Source organism: Typopeltis vanoorti, chromosome 16, assembly GCF_054136105.1.
Source record: "Typopeltis vanoorti isolate ZY-2024b chromosome 16, IOZ_Tvanoo_1.0, whole genome shotgun sequence".
Lineage (NCBI taxonomy): Eukaryota > Metazoa > Arthropoda > Arachnida > Uropygi > Thelyphonidae > Typopeltis > Typopeltis vanoorti.
Window position 1 is genome coordinate 110,344,627 of NC_143564.1, and position 12,911 is coordinate 110,357,537.

At 34.3% G+C, this 12,911-nt stretch overlaps 1 protein-coding gene across 2 annotated transcripts in view; it reads left to right on the forward strand.

The window, feature by feature from the left end:
* Naa35 (N-alpha-acetyltransferase 35) overlaps window positions 1-12,911 on the forward strand; it is a 440,678-nt gene that overhangs the window by 308,820 nt on the left and 118,947 nt on the right. For both annotated transcript variants that reach the window (XM_090406587.1, XM_090406588.1), the window contains exon 14: window positions 222-387. In XM_090406587.1, the coding sequence (XP_090262713.1) occupies window positions 222-387 (166 nt within the window). The remainder of the gene's footprint in view (window positions 1-221; window positions 388-12,911) is intronic.

The following is a 12,911-nucleotide window of genomic DNA, read 5'->3' on the forward strand; positions in this document are numbered from 1 at the left end:
TAATTAAGATTTGTTTCTATTTCTCTTGCACCATATATCAATATACTGTTATATGAATTTAAATGGTATGTAAATACAGTGAGGTCTAGTTCTTTCAGCTGTCTTCCATCCATTAAGCCGAAAATTAATTTCTGATCTGCATATTTTTCCTCAAATGCATTTTACAAGAAAATTTAATTATTTTGATAATGTATACTTACCATTACCAAATTTTGTTTTAGGTCCACTCTTTTAAATAATACTCAAGCTAAAGAATATGTAGAAGCTTTTTTGAATCACTGTGTGCATCCATTCTCTGCTCTTGTGCAAATTACTGGACATAATCGTGCAAGACAAAGGGATAAATTAGCACATCTTTTGGAAGAATTGGCAGCCTTACAAGATGAAGTAATTCTCTTTTCTGTTGTTTAGTGCATACTAATGAAACCATATTATCTTTACAGTAACTCTCAAAATATTTGAGATAAGAATAAAATTAATTATTTGGGATAAGAATCTATAAATTTATTCTGAATATGTGAAGAAAAGTTATCCAGTTTCGTAAAATGGTATTCAGATTTTTTGTCCTATGAAATAGACTGAGAGAATACACATACAGGGTGTTCGGGATAAATTTGACATATTTATAATTAATTATATTTTTCCGTAAGTTACATGTATTAACACACACTTCTCTTCATTTAAAAGTTTGGACCCTTCTTCATTCATATACAAGATGTCAGAAAGGATGGATAGCTGGAACCCACCTGAATCATGGAAGAGAATAACTTGTATCATGATGATTCGTGCCCGCCATCAAAATAAGGATATTACGACTGCTGCCCAATGCTCCCTGAATACAGTAAAAACAATCAGGCATGAACTAGAGACTTGCAATGGTGACTACGAGGATGTAGCAAGAAGAAAGATCCCTAGCAGACGATCTGATTGCGTTCGTACAGCAGAATTCCTCGCAAATCTGCAGGAACAGGTGTTGAAGAACCCTGGCATTGGAATTCGGGCTTTGTTCGTGGAGTTGCTAACTGTAGTCAAGCCCTGGGTAACAAGGGTAGCCAATGGTAGGCCGTATGTATGGCAGCAGGATTCGGCCCCTTGCCACACCTCTGGGAAAAGTCAAAAATGGTTGTCTGAAAATTTCTACGACTTCACCAGTCCAAATGTTTGGCCTCCAAACTCCCCAGACCTTAACCCCATGGATTATTTTGTATGGGGCGCAGTTGAAAAAGACACCAATCGCACTTCCAGTAATACAAAAGCCCAGTTAATGGATAAAATTAAAACAGTTTTTGCGGCCCTTCCCAGGGAGACTGTAGCATCAGCTTGTTCGAGGTTCCGAAGCAGAATTGAAGCTGTGATCGATGCTAATGGTGGTTATTTTGAGTAAATCTTGTTGATAGTATTGTAATTAACTCTGCCTGTAATGTTTTTTTGTCAATTCATTAAATTTAATAGATACAAAGAAGATTTTCTTTTTCCTTACGAAACTGTCAAATTTATCCCGAACACCCTGTATAACTGACAGATATAGTAGGCTATATTAGATAGGATTAACTGTTTTATCATAGTAGGAATTAGGTTTATCTGCAACCAAGTTCTTTCACTATGACAAGTAATTGAGCCTACTAATAAAATTTCTGTGCTCACTTACAAAGATCTAAAAAAAAAAAAAAAAAATCACAGGCAACCTCCATCAACAGTATCATGGGTAACCATAAGGTAGTAGATTTTTTTTTAACATTAGACTACTACCCACTTACTGCTTGGTCTCTCAGTCAGGATTATTTAACTTCTCTATTATATAACTCACTCTTCATACTAATATTAAATGTACTGTGGGTATTTGATCGTATTTGATCAAATTTTTGCGCCAGTATTTGATCACAGCAGAATGACAGTCTGGGAGGTTGTAGCGTAAATTATTATTTAAATGTACAGGGTTGACGATGATTTCTCTAGATTCTACAGTTTTTCTCTCCAATTCACCATGGCAATGGAAATTGTTGTTAGATCTATCTCAAAGGATTGTATGACTATGGCTTTCATCATTATAATTGGCCGAAAAAAAGGATATGGCTGGATAAAGTACTGTCACGTGTTCTCTTGTAAGCGATGTCCCTCCTGTGCTCCTCCATACACAATTCAATAGACTTGTCCGTCTGGCCAAAGTAAGGAATGTCGCAGTCACACCATATCTTGTACACATTGGGATATTTTAGATTGTGATGGCTAGGTTTTGGATGGCTCATTAGAGAGTGGATTTTAGGAAGCGGAGTAAATAAAATTCTAATGTTATATTTTTTGAGAACCTTCGCTAATTTTTGAGAGACTGAGCTTATGTATGGAATATATATATTGCCTTTAACATTGTTCATTTGTTCAGCATGGCTACTAGGAGGATTAAAAAGATATTTTTTAGTATTTTTTTGAGAATAAAGAAGTAGATGATTGAAGTAGAGCTCTCAGTAGTACCCATCTGTAAAAAAAAGGGAATAAAGCTGAATGTGAAAATTACATAGGAATTTCTCTACTAAGTGTTCCAAATAAGATTTATACAAGCATACTTAAAAAGGGTCTGAAAAAAATAATTGTGGAAGAGAAGCTGGGTGCAGACCAAATAGAGATTCTCAGGATCGATTAAATTTTTCTTTATAACAAATTTTTGAGAAATCATGAGAATATGACAAGGACTTGTACTTAAGTTTTGTGGAGCTGGAAAAAAGCATACGACAAGGTGCCCACAGAAAACATTTTGCAAAGCATTATAATTATTTGCCATATTGTAATATGGCAAATAATTATCCCATATTGTAATATGGGATATTACATCCCATATTACAATATGGGATGTAATATCCCTTAACTTAAATAAAATTATACAAAGCAATATATAGTCTATTTAAGTTTAAGTTATAAGTCAGCAGTTAGAATTGAAGGAAATGCAGGATGATGGCTTGATGTAAAATCAGACAAGGATGCATTTTATCTTTACTCCTATTCATCATCTATAGATCACATTATGAAAGAAAGTGGCATAAAACCTGATATTAGAATTGGATATATCAAACTTAACTCTTTGCTTTATGCAAATGATGTTATATTCCTAAACACATCCAATGCAAGTCTCCAGGATTCTCTAAATAAATTGAGTAACAGCTGTAACAAATTTGAAAATCGGCATTAAAAAGATTAAGACTATGAAAATAGGTAAGAACATAGAAAACTTCAGCTGCATTCTGAATAGAGAGCCTATAGAATAAGTAAAATATTTCAACTATTTAGGCACAGTTTTTAACAAAGATGGCAAGTTAAATCTGGAAATAGACAACAGAATAAGCAAAGCTAGTGTGGTTGGGAGCCAGTTGAATGAATGTATATGGAATAAAAGAGAAATTAGCCAGATACTAAACTAGCAGTATACAAGACAGTTCAAACCAGTTTTAAGTTATGAATCTGAGATTTGGATTAGAAATAAAGCACTTGATCAAAGATTAGTGACCACAGATATGAGAGTTATTAAAAAAAATTAGGGGCCTGAACAGATGGCATCAATGGCAGAATCATATTAAAAATGAAGATATTAGGAAGGAATTTAAAGTTATTTGCATTCAAGAATGTATGAGCAGGGCTAATCGAAAGTGGTATGGTCACTAAAAAAGAATGAAAGAGGAAGGATTATTAAAACAGATGTTTGATGCCAAGATGGTAGGAAAAAGACTGAGAGGAATCAACTCTGATTGAATCAATCTCAGTGGATTGATTCAATCAGAGGTGTCTTAGAAGAACAAAACATTAGATACGACAGTATTGGAGTGTTGACAAGTAATGGACTAATTTAGAGAAAAATTGTTGATAGGCGATTAATAATAATTAAAGTTAATCATGTAGTGCTGTCATAATAGCCTGAACACCCCCTTGAGACTACATAGCAGAAAATTTATGATAATATATATAAGTTATCAATGTTAAATATCATAATAAACTTCCTGAATAGCAAGCAATTTCAAGTAAGAGTGATTTGTGGACAAAGTTCAAAATGGGAAGTTGGATAATAAGACTCATTTGTGCCTGTGGTCCCACAGGAAGGTTCCACTAAAGAAGAAGGCAAGAAATTAATTTTTTTTGAGTTATTAGGGAAGCAGATGACATAAGGAAAGTTGGTCCTCTAGAGATTTTAATAGCAGAACATGAATGAATACCAGGTATATAGAAAGGTTTTGTAAAACTTGGAGAAAAGATCAAAGCTAATAATAATAATGGTAAATATCTGCTGGATTTCTATTCAGCAGATGAACTGGTCATTACAGACACTATCCATGTGCATTTGTGCACAAATGCACATGGATAGAAGACAGGAAAAATAAGAAAAGTCTTATTAACTATGTTATTGTCAATAGAGATATATTCAACTTGTTGAGGATACAGAAGTATACGGTGAATTTAAAATAGGAAGTGACCACCATTTAGGATATCAGAAAATATCACATTGAAAAGTAAAATACATATGAAACTTTTAAAAAAAACGAAGTTGGGCAGCTTTCAGAGGTGAGGTATAGTCTGCAATATACAAATATTATTGGAGAAAAAACATGAGAGAGTCTGAAAACAATAATCAAAACTTGGAAAATTACAGACAGACTCTGGATAAAAAATTGACTGATCCAGCCATGGAGGTGTGTGGTGAAGTTGTTTTCAAAGATAGAAAAATCAGAGCTTCATGGTGGACTCAAGAATTTAAAGAGGCAGCCTAAGAAAAGAAAAAATCATATTAAAAATTGATTTAATTATGATAAAAAAACAACCATTTGATGAAAAATCATCAAATCCTTCTCTGCCAACTTCATGTACTAATCTGATGATATTGGGATATTCAGTTGTATGCACAGGTACTGGATTTTTCTTTTTCACACATTTTGGCTAAGTAGCTTTCCGCCATGCATTTAAAGTTGATAGTTTCAATTCTGATAATGCCAACTTAGCAAGGTTGATGCAATTCAAAATAGAAAATTTCTTCCACACATCAGTAATGGCCAGTAAATTATCCTTATCTAGTTTATCCAAAATGTATTGGAACATAGCGATTACACCCTGGTCTAATGGTTTTATTAAGAATGTTGTATTAGATGGCAGAAAACAAAATTACATATTCGGATGTTTTAAATCAGGATGGCCAGGTGCATTGTCTGTAATCACTAAAACTTTAAAGTTCAGATTTTTTTCCATCAAATAGTGTTTAACTTCTGGAACAAAACATTGATGGAACCATTCATTAAAAATATCTTTTGTGACCCAACCTTTTTTGTTTGCTTTCAAGTGCACTGGCAACATGCTTTTGTTTTCGAAATCGTGTAAAAAAAAAAAGCCATTCAAAAAGAGAATTAGCTGTACTTCGTAACTTCCATCTACCAACTATACTTCAAACTGTGCATTACATAGGTAGGGGATGTGATGCTACCAAACTATAAATTAAAGATACCAAGAAATTATATACTTGGTTTAATCCTTTATCCAAGTGTAAGCAAACAAAATTTACACCTGAAGTGTTTTCAGGACTGGGGCAACTCTTGGTAAAGGTGCCTTAGTATCTCATAATGCAAAGCACACCTCCTTGTGGATATGTATGATGCTATGCATTATGGGAAGGTTCACTACCCAGATGGTTTCGACCTTTATTGAGGTCTCTTCAGTGAGAGCAAGACCCAGAGCTGATAATAAATTTGAAGTAATGTAGAAGTCTTATTTTCATATACGAGTTGCCAAATGGTGTCACACTATATTATTAAATTACTGTGGATTAGAGAAACGATACTGGAAGTTTTTTCACTTGGTTATGCTATAAATTAATGATACCAAAAAATTATATACTTGGTTTAATCCTTTATCCAAGTGTAAGTAAACAAAGTTTGAGCCATTGCACAGTATATAATTTCTTGGTATCTTTAATTTATAGCATAATCAAGTGAAAAAATTTCCAACAACTTTTCTCTTATTTTATTCTCAGTCTTACGACTGAAAGTTTTTTTTCTTCCAATTAAACGCAGAGGTTATAGTCTTTTCCCACTTGAGATAATGGTACCATTTCCTCCAAGGGTGCGAACTCTAGGAATTGAAATTCCCAGATGTGAAGAAGCGAAACAGGTAACTAAGATTTTAAAAGAGATAGTCAGTGCAAACAAGATTTATTCTTTCACCCCTTAAATCCAAATTGGTTTTCGGGTGATGTCACCTTCACAATGGATATGAAGACGCCTGTACCAAATTTTGTCAACATCGGTACAACCCGAGTTATGGTAAACTATCCGGGAGTGCAACGTCAATGCCTGTGTTGCGGTTCATACAATCACTTAGGTGGTAACTGTCCCAAATCTAAATGTTTCAACTGCATGGAGATCGGATATTGCTAATCAGTGCCTCAAACCCTGTCAGAAATGCGAAATTTCTGAACACTGCATTAACACCTGACCTTTTAGAACTTTCGTGGAAAGAGTGGGGGCTCCTGTAGAGCCAATTAGAACACAATATATATCAGAGAGGCATAATGAAGAGTTCCCGAATCTTCCAATTCAGTCTAGTAAAGATGGTGCTTTTAAGCAAACTACACTTGGTAAAATCACAAAAAGTGCATGACCCAATCAGTTAGAATTAGCCCCAAAATTCCAAATCTGCAGGAGCAACTTTCTCAGTCAAATACTGATGGAACATCAGTTGAAATTACCAATAATGAACCTAAAGTAACAACTGAACAGGTACACAACAAAATGCAAAAATATCAACTGTTCTACAAGGAGAAACTGGAGAGGAAACAGAAAAGCAAGTAAGACAACTGAAAGAACTTAATATGCAGACAAGATCATCAAAAAGGAAAGACGAATTAATAAAAAAAATTGAAGATAAACAAAAAAAATGTTAACAAAAGAGCTACAACTAAAAGAAAAAGAAGTAATAAAAAATGTAAAGGCTGTGGATAATCAAATGAAAACTCTTCAGGCTCATGCTCAGAAGAGTTTATGGATTATGAAGAACCAACTCATGCTAATAAAGAGAAAGTTAGAGATACAATTAAAGAAAATATAATAAAGTTTACTGATTCAAAGTTTTCTCAGTACAGTTATCATCTACATGAAAAGAAAATAACTAGCTTTCAAATCAAAAATGATAGCCATGAAATTGAAGTATTGGAAAGCAACTGCAAAAAAACTGGAAAACAGTTTACAAGAAACAGGTTACACAATTGCTTCTTCACAGATTGAAGAAGACCTCATCGGGTTCATCCAAAATTTAGAAGTTAAAGACTTACCAGTGACACTTCAATAATCATAGCATCTTCTTTCTGCTATGATTCTCCCTTCATTAAATTGAGTTTCAATTGCCTCATTAAATGTACGAGGATTCCATAGGCAAATTAAGCATGATACTATATGGAAACTTATACTATGCCATAATATCAGGTTTTTTCTGCAGATGTAAAGATAGAACAAAAACGTTTAACAAATAGATATCCACTTCTTTCTTATTGGAGCTTTGGAAGATTTAACAGGGCGGGAGTAGGAGTTCTTATTCTTGTCTCCCCCCTCCTTGGGTCATTCTGTAATATCCAAAGGGATGCAGAAGGGAGAATCTTGACAATAGATTGGAAATACTGTAGATGCGTAATAAGGTTTATAGATGTTTATGCTACATCCAATGGAATAGTTAGATGAAAATTCTTCCAGGAATTGCAGCCATATTTATATGCTGCCCACTACATCATTGCAGTTGGAGACTGGAATTATTGAAAATCCCACATTAGACAAAATAGGAGGACACCCAGGAGTGGAAAAGTTGGATATGCACAGTTAAAAACATGTCTTGACAATGCTCAACTAGACATATTGAGGATTCACAATCCTAATCTCCAGGCATATACGTACATGAATCAAGGTATTGGTAATCGTATTGATCGAATTTATATCTCTTCTTCCTTTATAAATAGGATAATTCAGATAAAACATCAACATGATGTCGAGTTATACTTAAGTTCCACTGCATGAAAAAAGTAGAGATCTCTTTTGGACCATGGAGACTTCCACCAAATTTTCTGTTGAGCTTTTCAACTAAATTCCAGACCCTCTGTTTGAATTGGAACAATGTTACCTGGAATTGGGATTATGTGATTAAAATTCAAACAAGCAGTAAAGCAGAATATGATGGAATGGGAAAGGAACAGGCTTTCCTCAAAAGGAAAAAGTTGAAAGATTTGTATAAAGAGAGAAGCTGGTTTGTAACAAACCAACACAATGGTATAGAATGTAGCAACATCATTAGAAACATTAACATAGAGATAGAACTGGAAAGGCAGAAACAAGTAGAAGAAAGAAATTTTAAGAAAATAATACAACAGCACTTAGCAGATAGCCCTTCAGCTGCATTCTTCAATAGACAAATTACAAAATTTCACAAAGAAAGGACTATCACTCAAATCTGTGTTGATGGAGAAGACATGTCCACCACTAAAGACATCCTTGACTCCTTTCAAAAACACTACAAAAATTTGTTTGAAGACAATAGTACTGTTGGAAATTATAATTCTTGGAACATTAATAGCTTTCCTGTTCATATTCAAGATGGGCTTGACAGCCCCATTACAGCATCTGAAGTTGCCACAGCCTATAAAGAATGACAGGCAAGAAAATCCCCAGGACCTGATGGTCTAGGGATAGAACTTTATCGTGAGGCCTGGGATTTTATTTTTCCATTCTAGTTACACTATTTAATTCCTTTCTCTCATCAGGATACATTCCAAGTGAATTTGTAGCAAGCCATACTGTCCTCATTCCTAAACCTAATAGAGATCACACCTTAATCAGCAGCTGGAGACCTATTTCTCAATCTAATACTGACTACAAGATATTTTTCTGCATTATCAATAACAGGCTCAAAGTGAGAATGAAATATATAATTAAAAGCACGCAGGTAGTACCAGGATGAGCAGTAGAATTTAATCTATTTCTGCTTCGTGATCTAATCCACTTAGTTAACACAGTGCTATCAGTAGACTTACCCAAGCATTCAATAATGTCTGGCATCCCTTTCTATTCCACATCCTTCAGAAAATTGGTGTAGGTAAAAAACTGTTATCTGTTATCAAAGGAGCGTATGCCAATTCAACAACCCGCCTCCTAGTTAATGGGTTTTCCTGTCAGACCCAGTAAAAATTCAAAAAGGAGTCAAGCAAGGTTGTCCTCTCAGTCCACTCCTCTTTGCATTGGTTCTTGATCTTTTCTTACAACAAGTAAACAATACACATGCTGTGCGAGGAATAACAGTTCCTTCAACTAAAAAGGAAAATAAGGTATTAGCATATGCCGATGATATAGTCAGAACTTTGAAGGATAATGATTCCATATATATATTTTTTTTGGTATTTTGGAAAAATTCAGCAAAAGCAGCAGATTAATTATTGCAGACAAGACAAAATTAAAAGTTTATGGAAAATAGGATCTTGGAGGCATTCCTTTTGGACTAACCCCAAAGAGAGAACCCCTTATTATATTTGGAATTTCCTTCTCCATGTACCCAATATTACCAGTCCAAGAACTTATATACAAGATCTTGGAAATGTTAGAAGACTGGAAAATAGGGCCACTCTCCTTTTCTTCTAAAGCCATAGTACTCAAAACCATAATCTTTCCTGCTCAGTTGTTCATAATTAATATTACAGACATCACAAATTGAAGCTGAAAAAAACCAATTATATAGTAAACCTCTGCAATTTCAACTGTCAACAAAGCATGGATGATTTGGACCTCCAGTTTAAAAATCCATAAAATATTGCAAACTTATCACACATGTGCAGACCTTCTCTGGTACCACTTGGGTTTTCATCTTCCCCTCCTGTTTGGAGTTGATGATTATAAAGGTCCAAAAGCTGAGATTGTTCCTGAATATTACAACACTCTGTGCTTAACTCTAAGACTGCTAAAAATGACATCCGGAATTGATATTCTTTCCATTAAAACAAGTAAAATTTAGTATAAAGAAATCTTTAATCTCTTTTGCTGTGAAGTTCCACAGTTGGGTACTGACAACAATATTTTGTTTCATAACTTAATGAAATTCCAAGGGTAACCTAGCAGGAAGAGTTTGGAGAATTGCATATAGCCGCCTTCCAGTCAATGCCATCAAATGGTGGTACTTTAACATCGGAGATCCAATCTGTGACATCTGTTACCAATTGGAAACAGATGTCACAGATTGGAAACAGGGCAGCTGTAGAACATGCATTCTACAGCTACCCTGTTGCTTTGCGTATTTGAAACAGATTATGTAATGTGTTGGGCATGCCACTATTGACAACAGAACAGGTTATTTTTTACGATACCCACCACCTGTCCGCAATGAGAAGAGAATTTTGATTTTTATAATTAATGAATTAAAATACCATTTATGGAAGATTAGAAAAAAACACGGATTTGAAAACCAGCAATATGACATCCAAATGCTTTATAATATTGTATTGTGGAAATTTTATTGTTCAGTCAGACGTTTTTTGTATTTAGAGAGAAGCATTCTACGAGATATCAAATTTATCACTAGATGGTGTAGACCACCCATATGCAATATTCACCAGGGGGGAGATAAAATTCTGTTCTATTCTTGCTATGAGAGGTTTTTTAAATAGTTTCATCCTCTTAATTCAATGTAGTCTTATTGTCAATTGCAGGGATTACTGGAGAGCAATCCCAGGCAGAGAAGGCCAACTCAAGGCGGTTAACCCAGATGGCACTAACCACCTGGGTATCAGTCTTCTTTGCGCTTTAGTTTCAATTGATCTTTTGGTTGTTCATCTATATGAGATTGGTGAAAAAGGAAAACTGATAGCCTTTAGCTATATGATGATATAAAAGAACTGAGGCCTTTTCTCTCTCTCTCTCATGCTATCTGTCTTTTTTCTCGTAAATACTATCAGGCTCTTTTGTGTCCCTATACTAACTACTCTAGGCCTATGGTGAGCACCCCCTTTACTTTTTCACCTCAGTAAAGGTCGAAACCAGTCTGGATAGTGACCCTTCCCATAATGCATAGCATTATACATGTCTGCAAGGAGATACTTTGCATTATGGAATACTAAGGCAAGTGATGTGAAGTCATACCACCTTTACCACGAGTTGCTCCAGTCCTGAAAATACTTCAGGCGCAAAGTTTGTTTGCTTACACTTGGATAAAGGATTAAACCAAGTATATAATTTCTTGGTATCTTTAATTTATAGCATAACCAAGTGAAAAATCTTCCAACAATCCTACCAAACATGCTAAGGCTGAGATAAGTTCAAGACATCATAGTTACCAAACCGAATGCCAATAACTTCTTGAATATTTATATCCTCAGAACCAAGGGATGGAGTAGTCTTTTTTCCTAATTTCACCACCACAAGCTATTTCTCTGGTCCACTATAGTAAGCATCTACTGCAGTTCCTTTTCTCAACATTTATTTTCAGCTGCCATTTCTGATATTCAGTAAGAAAATCAGATGAAGATCTGATTTTCTCTGTCTTGTGCAGTTATTGCAAAAACAAAGTAAAATACATCAACCCTCACTATAGCATTTTTAGAGCTAACTAATATAATACTTTATCTGAATAAAGTATTTCTTAAATCATGTTAATTCTAATTTTATTCCTACTTATTAGTTGTCTTCATAATTCATTTTCTGGTACATTATCCATCAGCATACTTTCTCCAGATATATGAGAGCTGTATATATATATTTCTTTATTAATTAGTCTTCTCTTTCAGTTGGCTGATTATAAAAATATTATCTATACATGATTTTACAGTTTTAAAGCCACTCAAGTCCTCCATTGTCTTATATCTGTCACAGCACTGTTCTTTCTACAATTCTTGTAATTATTTAGTATACCAATTCCTCTCTTGTTATTCATTTTTATTTCATTTTATTTATATATATAAACAGCATATATCATCTGGTCTCATCATCCCATTATTTACTTCATTTATTATTTCTATTAACAATTTTATTGTTTTTCTTTCCTCCTCTTGTCAACAATTTCATTGTTATACCGTTTTTATATATCATTTTTAGTCTTTAAAAATGTTTAGTTTTTATCTTTTATCTGGTTTCTTTCGACTAAGGTGAGTTAGCTGGTTTCATACAGAGGTAGGGAATTTTTTCACCCAGAAACTCTGGTTTTTCGTTAAGCAGAGCAGGCAAACTAGCCTCATGAACACACAGATCTATAATCATTAATACTTAACCCTGCCATGCAGGGGCTCAACTTATCCCAATAGGGATGGGGGAGAAAAGGAAAGAAATTCCATAAGAATAAATGTGGTTAAAATTCAAACAAGCAGTAAAGCAGAATATGATGGAATGAGGAAAGGAACAGGCTTTCCTCAAAAGGAAAAAGTTGAAAGATTTGTATAAAGAGAGAAGCTGGTTTGTATAAAAACCAACACAATGGTATAGAATGTAGCAACATCATTAGAAACATTAACATAGAGATAGAACTGGAAAGGCAGAAACAAGTAGAAGAAAGAAATTTTAAGAAAATAATACAACAGCACTTAGCAGATAGCCCTTCAGCTGCATTCTTCAATAGACAAATTACAAAATTTCGCAAAGAAAGGACTATCACTCAAATCTGTGTTGATGGAGAAGACATGTCCACCACTAAAGACATCCTTGACTCCTTTCAAAAACACTACAAAAATCTGTTTGAAGACAATTTAGTGCAAGATGGTCTTGACAGCCCCATTACAGCATCTGAAGTTGCCACAGTCTATAAAGAATGACAGACAAGAAAATCCCCAAGACCTGATGGTCTAGGGATAGAACTTTATCATGAGGCCTGGGATTTTATTTTTCCATTCTAGTTACACTATTTAATTCCTTTCTTTCATCAGAATACATACC